Here is a 27,013-nt window from a genome sequence, read left to right as displayed (position 1 = left end):
TAGTAAGGATTAATACAGAGAATGTCTTTCCCAAAACAAAACTACAGCCCAATACGTCCCTTTCCATTTCCACTTTACAGCTTGAACAATGGAGCAGAAATTTCACTCCAACAAGTCTTTGGTGCACAATTTTTAGTAATTAAATTATAGTTAAGACCAATCTTCTATGTTCTTGATAACAGTCAAACCAGGTTTTATACCAAACTTCATAGTCAATGAAATAAAGCAGAATTGATAGACCTAAAAGAATAAATATCTTCAAATGGCCTTTGTCCTTACCACATACAGACAATTATTGAGCTAGAAAAGCTCTTCCATTAAAAAATGCTTATTAAGAGTGTAGAAGACCTATGAAAACTCATTCCGCAAATGCACATAAAATTTGAAAGTGTTACAGTAACACATTGTAAAACCACTTTAGAAAATACTAGTTTTCTCAAAATTTATAATCAACTTGGAGATTATAAAAATACTTTATAATCTTGCATTGCTAAAAATAGTCTCCCTAAAGCAGGGCTTCTGTTTCTGGTACATTCCCAATGCAGTCCTCATGAGATCTGATGCATTAAGGTTCTGGATGCTTAGTAAAAACCATGAAGGGAAAATAAATAAAAAACGAAAAAAAAAAAAAAACAACCATGAAGGATCATTGGTTCCTCAAATGAGCTTCTGACTAATTCTATCTTACGTAAGATACATTTTCCAATACCTGTAAGTATGGTCAACACTGTTACCCCACACAATGACTTATGACTTCTGTTTTTCCAGTGAAGAATTCTAGTGTTAAGTATAGTCTTTGCATTCCAAAAACAACATGGGCTTTTCAATTAAAAAAAAATGCCTGAAGTTTGTACTGCAATTTGACATATGTCAACATGTCTGAAAATTTTCCCACATTTTAACTCAGTAATACTGTTAAATACTGGTCTAAGAATATATCATGGGTTTCTTAAATTGCACATATGAGTGAAATCATATGGTATTTGTCTTTCTTTGATGGGCTTATTTCATTTAGCATAATACTCTCTAGCTCCATCCACATAGTTGCAAATGGCAAGATTTCATTCTTTTTTCTGACTAATATTCCATTGTGTGTGTGTGCGTGAGTGTGTGTGTGTGTGTGTGTGTGTGTGTGTGTGTGTAATATATACAGCATATCTTCTTTATACATTCATCTGTCGATGGACATTTGGGCTCTTTCTATAACTTGGCTTTTGTTCACGAAACAATCATCGGGGGGGGGGGGCGGGAAATGAAAACCAAGAAAAGGCTCTTAACTATAGAGAACAAACTAAGGGTTACCAGAGGGGAGGTGGGCATGGGTAGGGGTTATATAGGGGATGGGGATAAAGGAGGGCACTTGTGATGAGCACCGGGTGTTGTATGTAAGTGTTGAAACACTAAATTGTACACCTGAAATGAATATTAACTGTATGCTAACTGGAATTTAAATAAAAACTTTCTTTTTAAGTTTACTTATTTATTTTGAGAAAGAGAGTGTGTGCATGCGTGCATCAGCGGGAGAGGGGCAAAGAGAGAGGAGAGAAAATCGCAAGCAGTCTCCACCTTGTCAGTGCTGAGCCCAACCGAGGGCTCCATGTCATGACCACGAGATCATGACCTGAGCTGAAATCAAGAGTTGGACGCTTGACCAACTGAGCCACCCAGTTGTCCCTTAAATAAAAACTTAAAAAATAATATAATGTGGGACTGAGGGAATTTTTATATATAATCATTCCAGCATTATTTATAAAGGTGTTCTTTTCTTTTAGATGTGGATTTGTAATCAAAAGTTAAAGAAAATTTGGCTTATAACTGATCTGAGACAAAAGTAACTAACCAAAAATGGAGGAATAGTTAAAGGAATGATGTATCTATGAATACAACCATAAAAATTTATGTTCACAAAGACTTCATAATGGAATGTGAAATTACCTAAAAAAGGAATGGAAAATGCATTATACAGTAGTTGTATATAATTATGTAATTTAAATATTTAAAGCCTATTAATAAAAAATAGTCATGAGGGAAAACAGCAAAATAAATTCTACATCAATTTTCACTTTTTTCTATTTCTAGATATTTTCCACATTGCATCCACTGTACACACATTGCTCTTAAAATGGAGGGAAAATATCATTTTATTAAGGGAGGTGGGGGAAGAAAGAGAACAAGCCCAAGGTTTGGGTGGGGGGAAATTTGAATGAAGCTCAAGTATGCATCGGCCCCCACTCAAGGGCTCAAGTCTGTTGACAGAGAGGATGGCATTCAATATTCCCTGCCAAGTGTTATTCTCAAGTGGAATTTGTACTTGTCCTTTAAGTTCCCTCTGAGCTTGGTATCGAGAAATAATAACGAAAAAGAGGTGTTTTCCTATTGCTCTAACTCTCGTCAGCAAATGCTGTTGCTCTCCCTGAGTCAACCATCTCCAACACAGGTTTCTAATACCTGTAGCCTGTTTTGGGGCAAGGATACACATTTTAGCCAAAGAATTCAAACATGATTATCATTAGTGCTTATGCACTTCTTATGATATAATCCTGCAGGAGTCCTTTGTCAGGTGCTGGTTAAATATACACCCAGTGGCTGGGGAAAGACTCTTCCCTTGCATCTGGGGTAAACAAAAAGATAAAGATCACTCAGGGTTCTTTGTAAACCACAGGAACCAAACAACCAAAATTGATTGAAAAGTGAGTCCTTTACAGAAGAAAAGCTAATCATGCCTCCTGAAGGATAACAACCAGGATGGCCCTGAATTTTCCATCAGAACCTCTTGAACAATCCCTTTTTTTGAGAACTGCCATCTGAATGACTCAGCTTCCATGTCCAAATTTCAGTCATTTCACTCGTGATTACAATTCTTGGGGGGAAAACATGAAAGGGCTGCCCGAGACCATGCGCTGATTCCTTTAGCCAGAAGAAAACTCCACCAGGATCTCACATAATAGATGGGAGCTATTTCCCAAAGGTAAGATGTATGTTGGGCCTTGCCCTAGATGGTCTAGTTTATATCTGTTTTGGGGAATAACTATAAATAGCTTCATTTTCACTCACCGAAGAGGCCAAGTTTGGATAATAAATTGCATGATCACCCTACACAAAGGAAAAGTAGGGCATTGTTACCAAAGAAGACGAAGCGATGCTGAACAGATTAAAATAGCTACCATTAGAATGAAACTATTAGAAAGAGCTGAAGCAAAGTGTTTGCTCCCAATATCTCAGGTCGGAAGATAAGAATCAGAGTCAAAAGCCCTTATCAGTCTTTTGCTTCTGACTCCACCATAAAATTAACATTCTTATACTCATTGCCTATGTGTTGAATTATTATGACTTTAACCCAATAGTTCCATCTCCTTGTCTTCCTATGTCCTTGCAGCTAAATCCCTACATGTTCAAGTGTTCTATTTTACTGCTGCTTTTTTCGCTTAATTGGTGCCCTCCTGCTTTCCAACATAGAATGCTAACATCCATTCACCCAGCTGGAGGAGGGTCAGGGTGATACCAGATCCAATATTCCCCAAAGCATGTGTAGGATGGTTGCTGTATCCCTGCTGCTGACTAATAATAAGGAGTCAAAAAGCACCTTTTGATTCTGATTTCCTCCGAGAGGCTGTTCTACAAGCATGGGGTCAACTTAAAGGAAAAGGGTTTTTGTTTAATATTTTCTCCTTTCATTAGAGCACTTAAATTACTTTCTTGCAAACTCTGCTTGTTACCTAAATGTACCAGCACTTTTGGTACCTAATTAGCTTTCTTATCAGAATTTCAACCAAAAATAACAAGAAATGTAATAATGATAAGGTATTCTGCCCCCTCAAAAATAGATTTCCTTTCACGCTTTATCTCTTGGTGCTGTTCTGGCTTGTTTAATTAAAGTATCAGAAATTATTAGACTCAAATTTCTTGATCTAGTACTCAAATTCTCCTGAAAAACTGCTTCTTTTGCCTCAGTATTTAAACCTTTATCAGTGTGAGGCAGATGAGTTTCTACATGTATGCAACAGGATTCATGTCATACAATATAAGTTTGGAGGAAAAGCCTAATTAGCCTCTAAATAATTAGACAAACAAATCAGATTTGGCTACGCTGGTCTACCATGAACATTTAAATACTTGTGTCTCCTCTCCCATGCTCCCGGATCATCAAAATGAACAACATTAATGTGCAAAAAGAGTATGAAACTTCAGCGTGGAGTTGTGAAATTCAAAGCAAAGCTCTTATTTATTTTTTCATTAGAGGGTCGGGAGTAAAAAAAAATCACCAAGTTCAAAACACTAACAAAAGTTGTATTCAAGGAGGGTAGTCATGTCTGTTACAGACTTTGAAATAACAGATGAAGAAATATCCTTAAATCACCACACTGAGAAGGAGAAAACTATAAGACATATTGGTTATTTCTCTTCATCATACTCTGGGAAAAAAATTCGGGTTAGAATCTGTTTGTTTCTGGTGGAGCTGTGTGAGAGGTTCATTTTCTTTGAAGTCGTCTGCAATATGATCCCCTTTTGCACTGTCAAGCTTGGCTACCTCAATTACCAGGCAGCCATTTTGAACTTGTGTTTTATTGGAACTTCAATACTTACCCCTGTGTTTGTGGGATGGCTTGCTGATGTCCGTCTAAGAAGAAACAAACTGGTATATGTTTGCTTATGTCTACATTTTCTAGGTGAGTGTCCTCTTCTGACTGGATTGTTTTGCAACTTAATTGAATAGCTTTTTGGTAGAGTTTTCACTTTCTATTATCCTTATCTTGCTGTTAGCCTAAAATGTGATAAATGAAGAGTATTGTTTCAATTTATACTATTCTTTGTATTATTTGAGGGATGCTAGTAAACACCTGTGCATATGTGTGAGTGTGGATGTGTGGATGCTTTGATACCTACATCGTTGCACTGATTATCATTTATAATAATTACCTCTTTATGTGTCTGTCTTCTGTGCTTCAAATGTGCTCCTTTCCCCCTTCCTGCCCCAAGCCCAAATTTGTGACAAATTCTATGTGAAACCTGAAGTTCACTTGCTTCACAACTGCAATGAAATGTGCTAAGAAGGGTTTTGAAGTTCACGTAGAATAATTGAGGATGTTTTCATCAAAAGGTGGTTTTTAATTAGCCATATAGTAATTAAGATTGCATATGCAGGCATGATTTCTATATTATGAACTATGGCTATATGCTAAACAAATGAATGAATTCAAGCACTACACTGTGCTTCTTTATATAGAGAAAAATAAATAATCTACACAAGTTTGGGAGTCAAGAGATTGTGAGAAATGTTGGGGAGATATCAAGATTGTTTGATACGGTATAAAGAATAAGTTGATGAACAGTCTGGAACTTGGGGCTGAAAAGTTATGTTGTTCTTCTGGACAACAGAGTCACTGGAAATATAATAAAACAGTTGGGAAATGTTTTTCTTCAATAAAAAGGATAGACAACCACAGTGACAGGTTTTATACAGGGAGACCAGAACACCTCAGAGGACAGTCTAGGAGAAGTGTCAATCCAGGAGAGAACATGGAAAAAAAACATTAAAACTTGGCTACTAAATAAGAGAACAAATATGATGGAAAAACAAACATTAACTCCAAGTTTCTGAGCTGAGGAACTTAGGAAGGTAGTATGCAATTCACCATTACTGAGAAGTGTAGCAGAAATGCAGGTTTGGGGGAACAGGGGAGGAGATAAATGAGGAAGGTGTGGCTATCAGGTATCCAACATATCACCCAATTTCCAGCAGGTGATCAATTACCTTCACCATTCATCCAATAGAGTGTGATTTAAACATAACTTCTTCACTGCTCCAGTTTTGTTAAATAAAAACAAAGCCACTGCATGGCAAATATTCAGTCAACATTCAACAAACATTCCTCAGTGACCACTTTGTGCCAGGCATTGTCCCAGGATCTGGGAATGCAACAGAGGAGGAATGCAGTCTCTTCTCTGTTGGAGTTGACTTTCCAAAGAAAGAGAAACGTAAACAAGCAAATGACATTATGCCAGGTGCTCAGTACTGTTATGATGAAAAATATGGCTCAGTAAGGGGACAGGGGAGACTAAACAGTGACATGGTTATTCTTCTGTATCTGGGAATGTTTTCTGATAAGGAGACATTTAGGCAAGCATCTGAATGGTTTCTCTTCTGAATTTGGTAAGAGACCACACCCATAGATTTTGGTAACTTCTTATTTAACATGGTAATTCCTATCAGTCTAAATTCTTTTGTAAGCCATCAGACTAGGACTGAAGTCCCAATTTTAGAATTTGACCAACAAAAGACCTACGTCAACTCCATAACCATTCATTTTCTTACTAAAAGCTATTTCCTTGGCCCCCACTCACAGCTGCCATCAAATTCCAACCAGTCACTGAGTATCAGAGGTTCTATCAAAAATGTGTCTTTTATTTCCAATGTTAAACCTTAGCTCAAAACTGCAGATTACTTTTTCTTGATCATTACAATGGCCTACTTACTGGTCTATCAGTATGACTCCAATCCATATACCTTTCTACTAACAACATTGACTTCCTCAGCCAATAAATCTATATATTGGCTGTATTATCTAAAAAAACAAAATCCAACTTAGTACAAAAGAACCTTTACAATCTGTCCCAAATTTACCTCTCCAGACTTTTGTGTCAATATGTGACCTCAACCATGCTGAACTTCTTGTCTACTACCCTTCTTTAAAAATTTTATATATGCTTTTTTGTATGTCTGAAATTTTCAACCTTCCTTTATGTTTCTGCCCCATATCCAAGACTTGAAAAATCCTGTCCTTCCTTCAAGACCCATGTGGTTCACTTCTCTGTGCTCACCCATACTCTAATCAAACCTCTATAATTTCATTTAGCACATTATAATATAATTTCCACCTGTATGTCTGTCTTCTCTGATGGACTCATTAGCTTCTGGAGAGGAAATCCAGTGGGGCCCCACGACCTAGCAGAGAAGATAGCACATCTTGGTGTTTTACAAAGACCTGTGAAGTATGTGTGCTGATTATGTAGTGCACAATAGCACACATCAAAGAGGAGACTTTCTATCATACGTGTAATAGACCTGTGTTTTTATTACATCAATTTTACCACAGATAAAAATAAAGTTTTGATCCAATGAAATAAACATATTACATTTTCTCAAAAGATGGAAGCAAAGCATCTTTCTAATGTACACAAAGGTAAAAGTGTTTTGTCTTTAGGGACGCCTGGGTGGCTCAGTTGGCTAAGCATCCAACTCTTGATTTCAGTTCAGGCGATGATTTCATGCTTTGTGAGCTTGAGCCCCGGGTCAGGCTCTGCACTGACAGCATAGGATTCTCTCTCTCCTTTTTCTCTGCCCCTCCCCTGCTTGTGAGTGTGCGCTCTCTCTCTCTCTCTCTCTCTCTCTCTCTCTCTCTCAAAATAAGTAAACAAATGTATATTTTTAAAAGTGTTTGTCTTTAAATATATGGTTGCTGCAAGAAGTAACTTCTCTGCCCATCCCCTTTGGGTGCCCTTAGCCTAGCCAGGCCTCACATCACCCTTCCAGAGACAAGTGGACTGAGTGGCAGAGAAAAAGCAGTTGGTATCACATCTGGCCAAACTTGACAGGAAACAGCTCAACCTCAGTAATCTAAAGGGCCCACTCTCATGATAAATCAATTTGTTACCAAGCAGCTATTGAGTGCATATATTCTTCACATTATAAAAGCCATTGTAAGAGGGAGACAAAATATTAGACCTAAGTTTTGCCTTTAGGAGCTTATAGTCTAATTGAGAAAATTAACCACACAAAACCACCATGTAAAAATTTATACCAAAAATACGAAAGCCAAATTAATCTAAAAAATGGAAGACGAAAGTAACAGGGAGAAGCATTTTTCACTAATCAAATTGATAAGTAAATAAATAAATAAATAAATAAATAAATAAGATGATTTGACCACTTGATGGGAATTACAAAAAGAGGCAGATAACATCACGGTTACTCTGTAACATTGGGCAAGTCACTTAACCTCACTAAATCTGATCTATTTTTTTTTGAAAAATTGGAATAAGAGAAAATCTACCTCTGACATCACAAAGCTTTTCCAGGATGAAACAATATAATACATATAATTGCTTTGCAGAATTTAAAGAGCTTAGCAAAAGTATGAAATTTCTATCAAACAAGGAAAGTGCTCAAGTGTGGTCCCTGCGAGATGGAAGTGAGAAGGCTTGACTGGCCCCCAGCCCTGTCACTTCCTGTCTTTCCCTCCTCTAGGCTTGCACTGCTTCACCCACCTCACCTTCTTACCTCTGTGTGTGCCGAGATGGCTCTGCCCAGCTGCCTAAGTGAGAGAAATCAAAGGGCATTAAAAGGAGAAAGAGAGTAGAAAAGGAAAAGAGACTCTGCTCTTCTTACAATTCTGATAATGTTCTCCTTAAAACATTTTCTTTAGCAGGCTTTTGACATGTCTGAGATCTTCGAGTTTTCTATCACTCTAGTGACCGAGAACAAATAACCCTTACTAACAGTGGTTGGCTCTGGGGCGTGAGATTACAGCCATCTCTAGCTTCTCATATGACATATTTCCAAATTCTGTTAAAATGGACATGATTTGCTTATACATCTGAGAGAAAAGATACGTCAAATTTGAGAGGGGAAAGAACTAGGCCTCTGGATTCATTAAAAGACATATTGAAGGGAGTTTTCACATTTAGAAAAATCATGCTATCTCCAGAATCGCAGTGACTAACAAATATTTTGATAAGACAATCACACAATGATGCTACTTTCAGAGTTAAAGCCTTATTTATAGCATGGTCTGGTGATTCAGTTGGTCTGTGCCATATTTATTCTCCTTTTTTCTCTCTCTACAGGCACTGTTTTATTATCTGTGGTTGCTTTTCCCTTGGAAGATTTCTATATAGGCACACACCATATGATTAACAATATACCAACAAAGGAGCAGAACAGGCTGTTTTACATGGCACTATTGTTCATCTGCCTTGGCACAGGAGGAATGCGAGCCATCATTTGTCCACCGGATGCTTATAGCCTTCAGGAGTATGGATCCCAGAAACAAATGTCTTTTTTTAACTGGTAAGTAGCACTGGCTAGAAGAGAAACAAGGTTTATGATGTTCCTCTCCCTCCTGGGATTTCTCATTGTTTGCTCTCTGGTACCCTGTTGATGGTAGTAATTCAGTTTTTGTCATTGACTGGGTTGGGTAAGTGAGGACGTGACAATGCCTGTGACAATGATTCAGCCAGGAACTGTGGGAGCCTATGAGTCAGGTACAGACCACCACAGCTTACCAGCACCTTCCTGAAATGCAATGATAAATTAATCTTCCAAATAAACAAGTGGCTTATCATATTAAATACAAGGTGGCTTTGGAGCCAAACAGGCCTGGGTAGAAGTCTCAACTCTACTTAACACAAGCTATCTGACCTTGGTCAAGTCATTTATTCTTTATAAGTTTCAGTTTAATCATTTATGGAGGGTTATAATGATACCTCTTCTTGGGTTTTATTAGAGGTAATAATGTGTGCATTGTGGACAGAGAACCTGGCACATCGTAGGTGGTCAATAAATGGTAGCTGTTGTTAGTTATGTCTACACTGTAGCAGACTAATGTGGCAGAGGTTATAAATGCACAGGTTAGTGCAGAGAAGATAAAAAGTATTTTACAATTTGTTGAATTGCAGTTTACAATTTTTGTATTTTACAAATTGTAAATTTTTTAAATGTGTTGAACACAATTTGAATACAATTTGTTGAATTAGATTTTACAACTTGTTGAAACATCAACCAGTACCTCTGTCTTGCATCCACTTCACCCCTAACACCTAAAAGAGTTTGGATTCCATGAAAATCTAACTACTTTCTGTAAATCTTTTCCTCTTTCAGTGAGTTCTTACACAGCTTTATGTGGTTTTAGAATCAATTTTTGTTATCAAATACAGATTCAAAAAAATAAAATTTGGATCTTAAAGTAGAGCATTTCAGCGTTTACTAGCAAATTTTGTTGTTATTATTACTCATCAGTGGAATGTCAAGTAGATCTGAGATACATTCTTTTGTTCCCCTGTTTCTGTGAAATGATTTGCCAACATTTTTTCTAAATATTCTGTCTTTCCATCAATGTTAGCAAGGGGAAAAAGCAATGTACAGACAGAATCAGACAAAACATTTAAAGAAAATTCATATTAAAATCATTACATGAAAAAATTTAGAATCAATAATCTAGGTATATATAACCATGTAACTATCCAAGGCAGTTTCTTCCTTCCTTCCTCCCTCTCTTTTTCTTTCTCTCTTTCTCCTCCCTCCTTTCCTCCTTCCCTCCCTCTTTCTTTCTTTCTTTCTTTCTTTCTTTCTTCCCAGTTATATTAATATTACAAAGCACTCAGGCCTGTTTTGGATTCAGTCCAAACGTCAGAAAAAAATGCAGTTTTACCAAGGGTGGAAGGGACTCTTTACTTCCTTATAGCAAATTCTGCCTCCTTGACCTGCCCAAAGGAGAAAGAAAAATCCTTCTTTTTTATTCTATTCGGAGGTTTTAATCCTTAATTAGCAACATCATTTTGATTAAATAAGACTCTGGAGGATTAAGACTGGAGAGCAATCAGTTGTTCTGAAAGATAGCTCTGGAGAATTTATTGTACTGTGGTCTTAGTCATTCAGAGTTGTGTTTAATCAAAGTGACATTTCTCAGTGTTGATTACAAAGGAGACATTATATGAATGAAATATTTCCTTTGGGAAAGGGGGGACTCCCAATGGGTTTGTACTTTAGGCCTTTAAAAGGGGGATGGGGAGCAGGGTGAAAATGAATTTCTGCAGCCGGGAGGAGCAAGGCCAAATTTAGGATGAACACATTTCAATTTGGCTTCTTATTATTTCCTAATTTCACTAAAATCTCTAATAGAAAGAATCATGCAGAATCTTTAAAAACTAAAGTTAAAGCACCTAGAAATGTGCATGAGGAATCAAGGTGTTACTCTTTCATGTTATAAAGGACCCCCCTGGAAGGTAAGCTTCTTGAAGGCTGAATCTGGTTGTTTCAGTTTTTTGATTTTTGTTTTTTTTGGTTTTAAGTTCCTAAAACCAAGCTACGGGAAAACTATGAGCAACTGCTTTTTGTAATTTATAGAAAAGAATGTTAACTCTATTGCTGTATATACTGCGGGGGCTGGTGGCAAGATGGACAGGGATCCAACTGGGCAGCCAGCAAACTGATGGGATCCTGGCTCTGTCAGAGGAGTTTTATGCTTTTCAGTGGGTCCCTTAACCTCTCAGAGCACCGGTCCCTCATCCACAAAATGGGGTTGCCTTGGAGGGCTGTTTTATAGCTTATTTGATATAAAGTACCCTAGCACATCACAGGTATTCAAATTAGGGTAGCTGTTACTATAATTAAATGACGAGTAAGTCCTCAGCTAAAATCGTTGTCTAAATTCTGGGTAAGAGGGAACCTGTTTAAGAGGAGGCCATCTTTAAATGGGCAGCACATTAATTTAAAATCTATTTCTCCAAGTCAAAAGTGTGTCGAGAAATTACAAGCTTGGTTAATATAATGAATTTCAGTAGTATCTTTAAAAACCAGCATACCACTTGAATCTGTAACCACTTGAAGGCTGCATCCAGTTCTATTTTCAGCACAGATGTCAGATGTTCCTAGTTACAGGACCTTTAATGAGATGTGTCATTGCATCTATACCACCTAAAGCTTCCCAATGATCATGTTAAATAGTATAGACTGGAAGTCTCGAGCACTGAAAGCCCCACTTCCGAGTGGAGCTGCCAAGTGTAGGTGAGAAAACCACTCCCAGCCAACATCACCATCTGGTACTGGATCTTCCTCAACTATGTACCTTATTGAAAGAATATAGCTAAACTCCCTGAAATCAAGAGGCATACTAATCTGCCAACATTCTTGTGCTGTTATCTAGATTAGAACCTGGCTCTTCCAGCATTTTCCAAAATCTGGGGTGTGCAATTAAGAGTTACCACACTGGAGATCATCTAGGTAAATACACCTGTGCAGAATCTTTTCTGGAAGCAAAAAGAAAGGTGGATAATTAAGTCTGTCTATAACCATAATTTTAAATTCTACTGCAATTAACTTCAAATCTTGCTTCCACATTTCTCTAGTTACTTCACCTGATAATTTGCATCCTATCTGCATATCATAGTCTGTTGCTAACCAGTTACCAGAGTGAATTATACATGATTTGAAAGTCCAAATAGAATATTGGTGGAGTTCTTCAAAAAGTCTAGAGACTGACTTATTCCATCCCAGAAATTTTGAATATCTAGTACTCAAATTGATTCTATATAATATTTGTTTCCCACTAAAATATTCTGATGTTAATACTTACTTGAATTTAATAACTTTTATCTCAGGGAAACACCAGAGGTAAAAATTTGTTATCCCACGGAATGTTTTTTCGGAAGCTGTTTAATATTTACTTGAGTGTTGTTTGAAAGCGGTGATTCTCAATCCTAGATGTACATAAAAGTCACCTGAGGAATCTTAAAAATACTGATTCCTGGGGCGCCTGGGTGGCTCAATTGGTTAAGTCTCTGACGTTAGCCTAGGTCATGATCTCACCGTTACCAGTTTGAGCCCCACATTGGGTTCTGTGCTATCAGCTCAGAGCCTGGAGTCTGTGTCTCCCTCTCTCTCTCTGCCCCTCTCCCACTCATACTCTGTCTCTCTCTGTCTCTCTCTCTCTCAAAAATAAACTTAAAAAAAAAGAAATACTGATTCCTGGGCCTTGACATCAAAGGTTCCAAATATATTGGTTTGAGGTGAGACTGAGAGACCAGAATTTTTTTTTTAAGCTGCCTAAGTAGTCAGGTTTAAAAACAACTGCTCTCAAGCAATTGCCTACTTTTAAGAATCACTTAAGGGCTTTATTTAAAAATGTTTTCCAGACCCCACCCACAACCACTCAGATCAGAATTTCCTGAAAGCATCGCTAGGGAATGTACACACTTATCAAGTGGTTCGGAATTGTGAAAACAATTCCAGAAGTTTGAGGGAAAGGAATACCAATGTGGTCTAGGGATACCTTGCAAAGATATGAAACTAAACATTGAGCACACACACTGGATGCCACGCGGCTTTGGAAAGTTTTGATGATTCATAGCAATTTTTCACCACACCTAAAAATCTATCTGAGTGAGAAAATCTACATGATCCTTGAGAAGAGACACAAAATATGAATCTACTGAATTCGGCAGTAGTAAAATCATAATTTACGAAGTACATTTCAGCCATCAAAATCAAAGCAGTTTGTGGAATAACTGTATTAATATTCAAAATATCATGTGAGTTACATACTGAGAAATAGCCTGTAAATAGCTTTAAGAGAATCACTGGGTGCCTGGATGGCTCAGTTGGTTAGGCATCCAGCTTTGGATCAAGTCATGATCTCACAGTTCTCCTGTGTTTGAGCCCTGCATCAGGCTTCACGCTGACGGAGTGGAGCCTGCTTGGGATTCTCTCTCTCTCTCTCTCTCTCTCTCTCTCTCTCTGACCCTTCCCTGCACACTTGCATGCTCTCTCTCTCAAAATAAATAAATAAAGTTTTTAAAAAATATACAAAAGAAATCTTCCAAACGTCTATTTGCACGGGTCCTACTCAAGTTTAACAAATGCTACCCACCTACTCTTATAACAATAGGCACCGCCTTTAACTTTGCCAAAGTTGTAAGCTTTCAGGAAATACACTCAGAATTCCTCTCCAACATACAATTGTGGAAACCAAAGAATATTGAGGAAAAGAAAGACAAATTTCTTACATGACTTACTACCCCTGCTTTTTCTTAAAGCCTGAGTGGTCGCATTTAAAATCAGTAGGTACATGACTAGGGACTTATTTCCATCAGTAAATATGCGATAGTCTAAAGTTCTTAAGGAAATAAGAAAATGATACACAGGAGCAACTGTGAATGAGAGTAAATTAAAAGAAGGAGAGGCAGGGAGAGAAAGAGTGAAATATTCTCCTAAATTTCTTATTTAAAAATATACCTTTTACTTTAGTCATACTATCTCTTCACCAAAATCAATATCTTCCTTTATTAAATTTCCTCTTCTTTAACTGCAGCATTGAAAAAAAAAGTATGGATAAACAGTAAGACCTGTAAAAATTCCATTTGATCCTTCTTTCCCCAAATTCATGGCTACCAGAGTGTTCTCTGAAGTACGTCAATGGGCCAATGTTTCTACTAAAAGAAGCAACCTTTGACAACAGCCATCCACCAGGGTTTCAGCGCCCAAGTGTTTCCTTGACGCTTTCGAACAGTTCAATTCTATCCCATTGAAGAGCCACCAATCCCCTGGTGAATTATCTCAATATTGTTCAGTACAGAATAAAATGTTCTCCCTGAACTCCGTAAATTGTCCACTACCACCATGAACACCTGAAAGCTTTCCTCCCCTCTTGGTATATTCTCAGGTTAAGAAAAAACATTTCAAACCATTTCCCCTAAAATCACTTACAATAACTCTGAAGTAGGTGAAACTTGGTCCGTCTAAGACATGACAAAATATTCGAGCGACTCTAATAATGATTACTAAATAAGGTAAGGCAAATATTTAAAAGAAATAATCTCAAAAGGATTGCTGAGGTTTTAGCAACAAGTTTTTCCCCCCTTATTTGTATTCAATACCATAGGATCATGAAGACAAAAAAAAAATCAGATTTCTATGTACTCCCCATTATTTGCAGTTCCCAGTCTGTATTTAAAAGTAGACTAAAGAAACATATTTTTACTGCTGCTTTCAATTTTCCTTAATCACTGGTATTTATTTTGCTTTAGTGCTTTGCTCTCTGACTTTCTGTGTGAGAGGTGCTTTATATACTCAATTTGCTAGTGAGCTATGAGATGAAAGGAGTCTTAATGGTGAGTTTGAAGATGGTAGATTTTTATTTCTCTTATTTTTTTTACAGTTGATACATATACAATTTCCCCCTTAATTATCTATGGCTTATCCTGTCCATGGATCAATAAAGACATATATAAAACATGCCTGTACTAGGTAATTCTTTCAGAAAATTACACAATCAAATAGATCGGATGGCATCTGTTAAAATACATGGAGTACTTTATGTGAAATCTCTTCCTATGCCTAGATATTCAGCACTATAATTCTTTTGTTTCTAACTACCTTTCACGAGATTTAAGTCTTGGAATAATTGTAATTTTCTTTGACCTTCTTTAGAGTAATTTCGTTTACATCACCATGTGGTGTTTAGAAGAGCCACACGATGTCTTCTTGGATTTTCTCAGCAACATTTAACATTTAAAAAAGGGGGGGGGTTCCTAAAGATTGAAAGAAATATAACACTGCTTGCAGCTCCAGCTTCTCTCGGTTGCTGACAGCCACAGCTCAAGTGTGCAGCATGAAAGGATGACCGGAGGCTGAGCCTAGGGACTCTCCCCAGTTGTCCTACAAAACTCTGTGTGTCTCACCTGCATCGTGACAAGTTTCTATTAGTGGACGATAGTGAACCAGTTTCCTCAGCATGGCCATGTTTCATGTTCGGTTACTTTCCCAGGTCAATTATTCAGTTTATTGTTCTATGTTGTTGTTTGATCAGTTGATTTTTTTATGACATGCTGTGTTATTCATCAAATACTTATTTACTAGTCTTTTATTGTGGGCCTAGAGCTGTGTGGCCCCCTTGGCATTACCTATAGCAAGTATCCAGTATCCAGTCTTCTCTCTCTCCTCCTCCTTTAGATTAGTTCTAACATTTTCCTTTCTCCTCAGACCTTTAATATCCCTTTCCCGTAGCCAGTCCTGCCTGGTGACTCTCTTTTCACTTAGAGGGGATACAAAGGAAGTAGAGGAGAGGTGAGGGAAGAGTGGGGGGAGGGGAGGAAAACAGGAGGGAGACAGGGAGGGAGGGAAAAGGAAGGAAGAGTGGATCAATTAGAACAAGTAGAGGAAATGCCAAAGGATGACCCATAGTGGTCATACTCTTGACAGACCCATCCCCCAGAGTTTGGGCACAACCTGTGACCTGACTCCACCCAACAGAATATGGCAGAGATGACAGGGTATAAATCCTTGATTATATTGCTATATGGCAAAAGTGAAGGGATTGTGTGGTGTAATTAAAGTTTCTAATCATTTGATTTTAAATTAATCAAAGAAGAGATTATCCCGGAATCCTGCATAGGCCTGATCTAATCAGGGAGGCCCTTTAAATCTTAATGATAATGTTAAGTGTTCTAAAACTTAGATCTATTAGTGCTTGCCCAATTGAAACATTTACCCAAACTCATAAAACTATATATTTAAACAGGTATTTTACTGTATTTAATTCTACCTCAGTAAATGTTTTAATTTAATGTTAAGACCCCCTCTGCAATGTGACTCTAACAATGTATTCTCATAATTCATTAGACCCAGTGGAAGGTTGACAGGCAGAGATTATTTCCCCAGAACTAGCAAACCAGACTGCCAGTTTAGGTACTTATTTGTAATACTATTCATTGGGAAGAAATACTGAAAGTTTTATTCAAATGACAGTTGTGTCTTTGGTTTAATGTATTGTCCAGATAAACCTGAGTTTGCCCATACTTTGAAAAGTGGAATAAATAGGAAGATTCAACTCTTTAACCATGCAGCCTTTTCTGGATTCATTAGGCATATTCAGTGAAGTATTGTATATGGCTTCTCTAACACCACAACACATAGATGAGTGGTTGCTGTAGAGACTATATGGCCTGCAAAGGCTAAAATATTTACTATGAGGCCTTTGTAGAAAAAGTTTGTCAACTTCTACTTTAGATAAGAGAACACATTCTTTCCACATGTAATCTCAAAAGGAATGAAACACAGATGACAAAATTGGTTAAGACTCCATAGCTGATATGTATACACTTACTAAGAAATCTAATAAACAATATTTGAAAATTCTAGTTCACAGACGCCTGGGTGGCTCAGTCGGTTAAGCGTCCGACTTCGGCTCAGGTCATGATCTCGCGGTCCGTGAGTTCGAGCCCCGCGTCGGGCTCTGTGCTGACAGCTCAGAGCCTGGAGCCTGTTTCAGATTCTGTGTCTCCCTCTCTCTCTCTGACCCTCCCCCATTCATCCTCTGTCTCTCTCTGTCTCAAAAGTAAATAAACGTTAAAAAAATTAAAAAAAAAAAGAAAATTCTAGTTTAGCCAACATGCCACAATTTTATAGCTTAAATGTATATACAAGCGGGAGGAACAAAGATGGCAGAACAGCATGGAAGTTTTTTGTGTGTCTCGCATCCATGAAATACAGCCAGACTAACACTAAACCATCCTACACACCTAGAAAACTGACTGGAGGATGAACACAACGATCTGCACAACCTGAACCACAGAATTCAGTAGGTACACGGTGCGAAGAAGTGAACACGGGGAGCGAGAGGCACAGGAAGGGAGGTGCTTTTGCCAGTGGAGAGAGGACGGAGACTGGGGGGGGGGCGAGAATATGGGAAAAGCACCCCTCCCCAAAGCAGCTGGAGAGAAAGTAGAAAATTGGAAACAGCTGCAGGGACTAAACTAAAAAAAGGAGAAAGGAGAAGGTTTAAATTCCATTAAGACTGTAAACAAGGGGAGTGCAGAGTCTGCAACTCCACAGCTCCATACGTGGCGGTGCTCTGGTGGGAAGGGAGAATCACCAGGAACAGAGTGGGACCCAGGAGGATCTCGGGCCACATGGGGAAAAACGGTTCACTGCTGGAAGGACATTTGGTAGAGACTGTTGAAGCCACCTGGTCCCAGCAGACCCCAGAGGGCGGCCACATTCTCTGGTGCTGGAACAATGGCATTAAGGGTGAAGCCTGGTGCCAGATGTGTGTTGTGATCTTCCATAATCCCTGAAAAGCTGCTGCTACGGGTCCAGTAAGCATTCCAGGGTGCAGCCGACACTCGGCCATTGCTCATTTGGCCATTGCTCAGTAACACCCTCCACAGAGGGGCAGAACGGGTCAAAGCTGCAGTCCTTCAGAAGTAAGGGGCTTGGGAAAGTAGCCACATATGAGACAAAACTCGGGAGAGAGGTACTGCCTGGGGCCTGGTCACAGAGAGTGAAAAAGCAGGGAGTGGACGAAAGCTGAAGACAGATGACAGGTGCGTGATTGCTGATCTGGGAGAACAGACTGGGTAGCTGGGTGGCACCATTTTCACCCCTCTGGCACATGCGCATACGCACCTACAGGCACTTCAATAATCCACCTCAGTAGGCTAGCAGCGCCATCTAGCGGAAAGCAGAGCCGTTACACTGAGCCCTGCCCAACTGGGCCAACCTTGCTCTTCAAGAACACAAGTCTCACCATCTACTTAGTATATGGACTATCAAGCGATACCTAGACTGACTTTTAGGGGAAAAATAAGTAATTTCAGTCCTACTTCAATCTGTTAGCAGGTCCATCTATTCAATTTTCTTTCTTTTTTTTTTTCTCTTTTACACTTATTTTTCTTGAAAACAGAAAGAGAAAAAATTCATTTTTATTTTCAATTTTTATTAAAGATATTTTTCTTTAATTTTCATTACTATATTTTTTACTTTTGTATAAATTTTTTTAATTCTATTTTAAATCCATCATTTTATTTTAGTCTACTTCACTTATTCACCTTTTCAAATTTTCAAACAGTCGCCTTTTTTTCTTTTTTTCTCTTTTTCTTTTCTTTTCTTTTTCTTGAATGCAGAAAGAGAAAAACTTCATTTTTACCTTCAATTTCTACTAAAAATATTTTTTAATTTTTTACTATATTTTTTGCTTTTATGTGAATTTTTTTTAAATTCTATTTTACTTCCATCATTTTATTTTGGTCTACTACAGTGTATTCACTTTTTCAAATTTTCAAACGATTTCTTTTTTTCCTTTTTTTTTCTTTTTTCTTTTTTCTCTTTTTTCTTTTCTTTTTCTTGAATTAGAAAAAGAAAAATTTATTTTTATGTTTAATTTTTGATAAAAATATTTTTCTTTAATTTTTTTCTATGTATTCTCTACTTCTGTGCATATTTTTTCAAATGCTATTTTACCTCCATTCTCTCATTTTAGTCTACTTCAGTGTATTCATTTTTTCAAATTCTCAAATGGTTTCCTTTTTTTTTTCTCTTTCTTCCCCCCCGCCCCACTTTTTTTCTCTAATCTGTCAAACCACTTTCAACACCCAGACAAAAAAACAACTAAGATCTAGCATCATTTATTCGATTTGTGTGTGTGCGTTTAATTACTTAATTTTAATATTTTTTAATTTTAATTTTTTAATTTTAATTTTTCTACCTCATTAATTCCTTTTCTCCCTTCAAAATGACAAAATGAAGGCATTCACCCCAAAAGAAAGAGCACAAAGAAACGACAGCCAGGGATTTAACCAACACAGATACAAGCAAGATGTCTGAACCAGAATTTAGAATCACGATAATAAGAATAGTAGCTGGAGTTGAAAATAGATCAGAAACCATTTCTGCAGAGATAAAAGAAGTAAAAAATAGTAAGAATGAAATTAAAAATGCTATAACTAAGCTGCAATTACGGATGGATGCAACGGCAGCAAGGATGGATGAGCAGAACAGAGAATCAGTGATATAAGGACAAACTTACAGATAATAATGAAGCAGAAAAACAGAGGGATATTAAGGCAAAAGAGCACGATTTAAGAATTAGAGAAATCAGTGACTCATTAAAAGGGAACAACATCAGAATCATAGGGGTCCCAGAAGAGGAAAAGACAGAAATAGGGGTAGAAGGGTTATGTGAGCAAATCATAGCAGAAAAGTTTCCTAACCTGGGGAAAGACACAGATATCAAAATCCAGGAAGCACAGAGGACCCTGATTAGATTCAAAAAAACAGACCATCAACAAGGCATATCATAGTCAAATTCACAAAATATTAAGGCAAGGAGAGAATCATGAAAGCAGCAAGGAAAAAAAAGTCCCTAACCTACAAGGGAAGACAGATCAGGTTTGCAGCAGACCTATGCACAGAATATTGGCAGGCCAGAAAGGAGTGACAGGATATATTCAATGTGCTGAATCAGAAAAATATGCAGCCGACAATTCTTTATCCAACAAGGCTGTCATTCAAAATATGAACGAGAGATAAAAGTTTCCCAGACAAACAAAAATTAAAGGAGTTTGTGGCCACTAAACCAGCCCTGCAAGAAATTTTAAGGGGGACTCAATGAGGGGAGAAAAGATGAAAAAAAATTTACATACATATTTATATAAATATATATTATAGTATATATTATATATATTATATATTATATATATGAATATATATAATATATAATATATATACATATATATGTATATAATATATATACATATCTCAAAAGCAACAAAGATCAGAAAGGACCAGAGAACACCATCAGAAACTCCAACTCTATAAGCATTATAATGGCAATAAATTCATATCTTTCAGTATTCACTCTAAATGTCAACAGACTCAATGCTCCAATCAAAACACATAGGGTAATAGAATGGATAAGAAAACAAGATCCATCTATATGCTGTTTACAAGAGACCCACATTAGACCTAAAAACACCTACAGATTGAAAATAAGGGGATGGAAAACCATCTATCATGCTAATGGCCAGAAAAGAAAGCTGGAGTAGCCATACTTATATCAGACAATCTAGACTTTAAAATAAAAACCATATTAAGAGATGCAGAAAGGCATTATATCATAATCGAGGAGTCTATCCACCAAGAAGACCTAACAATTGTAGACATTTTTGTGCCAAATGTGAAAGCACCCAAATATATAAATCAATTAATCACAAACATAAAGAAACTCATTGATAGTAATACCATAATAGTAGGAGACTTCAACACCCCACTCACAGCAATGGACAGATCATAATCAAAAAGCAACAAGGAAACAATGGCTTTGAATGACACACTGGACCAGATGAACTTAACAGATATATTCGGAACATGTCATCCTAAAGCAGCACAATATACATTCTTCTCCAGTGCACATGGAACATTCTCCAGAATAGACCATATACTGGGACACAAATCAGCCCTAAGTAAGTACAAAAAGATCGAGATCATACCGTGCATATTTTCAGACCACAATGCTATGAAACTCGAAATCAACCACAAGAAAAAATTTAGAAAGGTAACAAATACTTGCAGACTGAAGAACATCCTACTAAAGAATGAATGGACTAAGCAAGCAGTTAAAGAGGAAGTTAAAAAGTATATGGAAGCCAATGAAAATGATAACACCACAACCCAAAACCTCTGGGACGCAGCAAAGGCAGTCATAAAAGGAAAGTATATAGCAATCCAGGCCTTCCTAAAGAAGGAAGAAAGATCTCAGATACACAACCTAACCTTATGCCTTAAGGAGATGGCATAAAAAGAACAGCAAATTAAACCCCAAACCAGCAGAAGATAGGAAATAATAAAGATTAGAGCAGAAATTAATGCTATCAAAACCAAAAAAAAAAAAAAACCCAAAAAAAACCACAGTAGAACAGATCAATGAAACCAGAAGCTTGTTCTTTGAAAGAATTAACAAAATTGATAAAGCACTAGCCAGTCTGATCAAAAAGAAAAAGGAAAGGACCCAAATAAATAAATTCAAGAATGAAAGAGGAGAGATCACAAACAACACAGCAGAAATAAAAACAAGAACAACAGAATATTATGAGCAATTATATGCCAATGATTATATTGCCAATGGGCAATCTGGAAGAAATGGACAAGTTCCTAGAGACATATACACTACCAACACTGAAACAGGAAGAAATAGAAAATTTGAACAGACCCATAACCAGTAAGGAAATCGACTTAGTAATCAAAAATCTGCCAAAAAACAAGAGTCCAGGGCCAGATGGCTTTCCAGGAGAATTCTACCAAACATTTAAGGAAGAGTTAACACCTATTGTCTTGAAGCTACTCCAAAAAATAGAAACGGAAGGAAAACTTCCAAACTCTTTCTATGAAGCCAGCATTACCTTGATTCCAAAACCAGACAGAGACCCCACTAAAAAGGAAAACTATAGACCAATTTCCCTGATGAACATGGATGCAAAAATCCTTAACAAGATATTAGCCAACCGGCTCCAACAATAAATGTATTGTTGGAGAAAGAAAATTATTCACCACGATCAAGTGGGATTTATACCTGGGATGCAGGGCTGGTTCAATACCCACAAAACAATTAACGTGATTCATCACATCGATAAAAGAAAGGACAAGAACCATATGATCCTCTCAATAGATGCAGAGAAAACATTTGACAAAATACTGCATCCTTTCTTGAAAAAACCCTCAAGAAGTAGGGATAGAAGGAGCATACCTTGAGATCATAAAAGCCATATATGAATGACTCAACGCTAATATCATCCTCAATGGGAAAAAACTGAGACCTTTCCCCCTATGGTCAGGAACAAGACAGGGATGTCCACTCTCACCACTGTTATTCAACACAGTATTGGAAGTCTTAGCCTCTGCAATCAGACAACACAAAGAAATAAAAGGCATCCAAATCGGCTGGAGGAGGTCAAGCTTTCACTCTTCACAGATGACATGATAGTCTATATGGAAAACCCAAAAGATTCCACCAAAAAACTGCTAGAATTAATTCATGAATTCAGCAAAGTTGTAGGATGTAAAATCAACACACAGAAATCCATTGCATTCCTATACACCAACAATGAAGCAACAGAAAGAGAAACCAAGCAATTGATCCCATTTACAGTTGCACAAAAAAACATAAAATAACTAGGAATAAATCGAACAAAAGAGGTAAAAAATCTATACACTGAAAACTATAGAAAGCTTATGAAAGAAATTGAAGAAGACACACACACAAAAAAAAATGAAAAAAGATTCCATGCTCCTGGTTAGGAAGAACAAATATTGTTAAAATGTCGATATTACCCAAAGCAATCTACATATTCAATGTAATCCCTATCAAACTAACACCAGCATTCTTCACAGAGCTAGAACAAATAATCCTAAAATCTGTATGAAACCAGAAAAGACCCCAAATAGCCAAAGCAATCTTGAAAAAGAATACCAAAGCAGGAGGCATCACAATCCCAGACTTCAAGCTATACTACAAAGCTGTAATCATCAAGACAGTATGGTACTGCCACAAGAACAGACACTCAGATTAATGGAACAGAATAGAGAACACACAAACGGACCCACAAACATATGGCCAACTAATCTTTGACATAGCAGGAACGAATATTCAATGGAATAAAGACAGTCTCTTCAGTAAGTGGTGCTGGGAAAACTGGACAGAGACATGCAGAAGAATGAACCTGGACCACTTTCTTACACCATACACAAAAATAAACTCAAAATGAATGAAAGACCTCAATGTAAGACAGGAAGCCATCAAAATCCTCGAGGAGAAAGCAGGCAAAAACCTCTTTGATCTTGGCCTCAGCAACTTCTTACTCAACATGTTTCCAGAGGCAAGGAAAACAAAAGCAAAAATGAACTACTGGGACCTCATCAAAATAAAAAGCTTCTGCACAGCAGAAGAAACAATCAGCAAAACTAAAAGGCAACCAAAGGAATGGGACAAGATATTTGCAAATGACATATCAGATAAAGGGTTAGTATCCAAAATCTATCAAGAACTTCTCAAACTCAGAACCCAAAAAACAAATAATCCAGTGAAGAAATGGGTGAAAGACATGAATAGACACTTCTCCAAAGAAGACATCCAGATGGTCAACTGACACATGAAAAAATGTTCAACATCCCTCATCATCAGGGAAATACAAATCAAAACCACAATGAGATACCACCTTACACCCGTCAGAATGGCTAACATTAACAATTCAGGGAACAACAGATGTTGGTGAGGATGCGGAGAAAGAGCATCTCTTTTGCATTGTTGGTGGCAATGCAAGCTTGTGCAGCCACTCTGGAAAACAATATGGAGTTTCCTCAAAAAACTAAAAGTAGAACTACCCTATGACCCAGCAATTGCACTACTAGGCATTTATCCACGGGATACAGGTGTGCTGTTTCAAAGGGACACATGAACCCCCATGTATATAGCAGCACTATCAACAATAGTCAAAGTATGGGAAGAGCCCAAATGTCCATCGATGGATGAATGGACAAAGAAGATGTGGTATATATATACAATGGAGTGTTACTCGGCAAGCAAAAAGAATGAAGTCTTGCCATTTGCAACTACGTTGATGGATCTGGAGGGTTTTTTGCTAAGTGAAATTAGTCAGTCAAAGAAAGACAAAAATCATATGACTTCACTCATACGAGGACTTTAAGGGAGAAAACAGATGAACATAAGGGAAGGGAAATAAAAATAATATAAAAACAGGGAGGGGGACAAAACAGAAGAGACTCATAAATATGGAGAACAAACTGAGGGTTACGGAAGGGGTTGTGGGAGGGTGGATGGGCTAAATGGGTAAGGGGCACTAAGGAATCTACTCCTGAAATCATTGTTACACTGTATGCTAACTAATTTGGAAGTAAATTTAAGAAAAATAAAAAATTAAATTAAAAAGAAATATATATAAAAGCATTAAAATTTGTGATTGTTGTCTGAGGTAACTGAATGGTATTCTTAATTCCATCTGTGCACCCCAGGTTTTGTTGGATCATGAACCTGAAAGCAACCATTGTCTTTCTGGGAATATCTTACATTCAGCACTCAGGGGCCTGGACCCTGGTTTTACTCATTCCTTCTATGTCTACACTTATGGCTATGATAACTCTTCATATGATGCACTGTAACCTGATTCATCAGCCAGAAAAATGTAAGTAAACCACATTCTACATTAATTTTTTGGTTTTCATGGTTTTCTCGACTCATTTCTTCCTCTTTGATCCCCGGTAACTTCTCTTTCAACCACAGAATTTGTAGATTCTACCAATTACTACACTTGAGAGCAACAAAGTCTCCAAGAATATCAACAATCTCTAATTTCTTTTACTTTTCCCTTGTTAAAAAAGGTTTACTAATGGGTTATTTTTAAACATAAACAAAAGTAGAAAAAATCACGTAACCACTCTATTGAGCTTTCAGCTTCAATTATATCAACTCCACTCACTCTTTTCCCCATCCCTCCTGGTAATTTTGAAGCAATAATGAAACATTATGGCATTTCATTTGTGCATATGTGTGTAAATTACATACTTTAAAAAATATTCACGATGTCATTATTACATACACACACAATGAAAGACACACAGAGAGAATTTAACACGATTGAATATCTGGTCACTGTTAAAAATCTCTGTTGTCATTTTTAAATTTTTATTTATTTTTCATTTTTTAAAATGTTTTTAATTATTTTTGATAGAGAGAGAATCAGAACACAGCAGGGGAAGAGCAGAGAGAGAGAGACAGTGAGAGAGAGAGAGAGAGAGAGAGAATCAGAAGCAGACTCCAGGCTCTGAGCTGTCAGCACAGAGCCTATGCGGGACTTGAACTTGATAACTTTGAGATCATGAGCTGAGCCGAAGTTGGACGCTTAACCAACTGAGCCCCAGGAACCCCTCTGTTTCCATTTTAAAAATTTGTTTATATTTTGTTTTGTTCAAATCAAATCGAAATAAGGTTTGTACATTCCAAATGGCAAATACGTTCCTTAAATCTACTATATCACCTTTCATTTGTCTCTTCCTCTTTCATTTTTGTCTCTTTTCAATTTATTAAAGAAATCTAAACATTCCACGGAGCATTTCTCATAGTCTCGATTTCTCTCATTACATCCACATGTCACAGACGTTTCTCCTTCTTATTTCCTGTAAATTGTCTGAAAGACCTAGATGCTTGATCACATTAAGATTTGGAAGTGGGGGCAAAATTCCTTCATAGATGGTGTTATGTACTTTGGCCAAGAGGCGTGATGTCTATCTCTGCTTTTGCAGTAACAGTCCATACTGAAAATTTCTGCTCAAGTCCATACTCCACTGTAGGTTGCAAGGTGGTGATATTCTGTTTCCTCCTTTATTAGCTGAAATAATTCTATAAAGAGAAATGTCTCCTCATTAACTAATTATGCATAAGTACAGTTTATATAAGAAAAAGAAAGCAAATGTTCAATTTTTTCCTCTATTTTTAGACTTTCAAATTAATGAGTTGAGCTTCAATATCTTCCATAGGTGATCTGTTAGTTGTTTTTATTTTTAAGTTTATTTATTTATTTTGAGAGAGAGACAGAGAGACAGAGAGAGAGAGAGGGAGAGAGAGAGGGGGGAAGGACAGAGAGAGGGAAAGGGAGAATCCAAAGGACAGAGAGAGGGAAAGGGAGAATCCAAAGCAGGCTCCAGGCTCCAAGCTGTCAGCGCAGAGCCTGACACAGGGTTCAGACTGACAAATGGTGAGATCATGACCTGAGCTGAAGTCAGATGCTCAACCAACTGAGCCACCCAGGTGCCCCCTTAGTAATCTTAGACTGACACTACCACGACCAGTATGGTTGTTGAGAACAGTTTCAATACTCTTGCAGGCTTTTTTCTTTGTTATAAACCCTAGGAATGTACACCAAAATTATTATTTTTAAAGTTACTTATTACAGTTTCTCTCCATCTGGTTATGTCACTAACTTTATACACAATTAACTGTATTTGTTCCATTTTTCTTCATACTTAGACATATTTTTAAAATTTAATTTTGTTTTAAGTCATGCAAATAGTTTCATGTATCTTAAATTCATGTACAAAACAAGGTCTATTTATATTCCTATATCCCTTCCTATTCCCTTAGGTGTTTGTTTACATTTAAAAAAATTTTTTTAATGTTTTTGTATTTATTTTTGAGAGACAGAGACAGAGCAGGAGCAGGGGAGGGGCAGAGAGAGAGGAAGACACAGAATCTGAAGCAGGCTCCAGGCTCTGAGCTGTCAGCACGGAGCCCAACACGGGGCTCAAACCCATGAGCCATGAGATAATGACCTAAGCCAAAGTCTCACGCTTAACCAACTGAGCCACCCAGGTGCCCCTGTTTATACATTTTTAAATAATTATCCCCCATTTTTGCAATAAGGGAAAATATTAAAATTTTATATGTGTGTGTATGTC

General features: G+C 37.3%; 1 protein-coding gene across 1 annotated transcript in view; it reads left to right on the top strand.

Moving 5' to 3' along the window:
- The first annotated feature begins 4,306 nt into the window (after nucleotides 1-4,306).
- The window catches only part of SLC15A5 (solute carrier family 15 member 5), an 85,887-nt gene continuing 63,180 nt past the window's right edge, over nucleotides 4,307-27,013 (top strand). The window contains exons 1-3 of the mRNA XM_027035635.2: nucleotides 4,307-4,667; nucleotides 8,845-9,067; nucleotides 24,575-24,744. Of these exons, the coding sequence (XP_026891436.1) occupies nucleotides 4,307-4,667; nucleotides 8,845-9,067; nucleotides 24,575-24,744 (754 nt within the window). The remainder of the gene's footprint in view (nucleotides 4,668-8,844; nucleotides 9,068-24,574; nucleotides 24,745-27,013) is intronic.

This window comes from Acinonyx jubatus, chromosome B4 (genome assembly GCF_027475565.1).
Source record: "Acinonyx jubatus isolate Ajub_Pintada_27869175 chromosome B4, VMU_Ajub_asm_v1.0, whole genome shotgun sequence".
NCBI lineage: Eukaryota > Metazoa > Chordata > Mammalia > Carnivora > Felidae > Acinonyx > Acinonyx jubatus.
The sequence above is the reverse complement of the archived record's forward strand: the minus strand, read 5'-3'. Positions and strand labels throughout refer to the sequence as shown.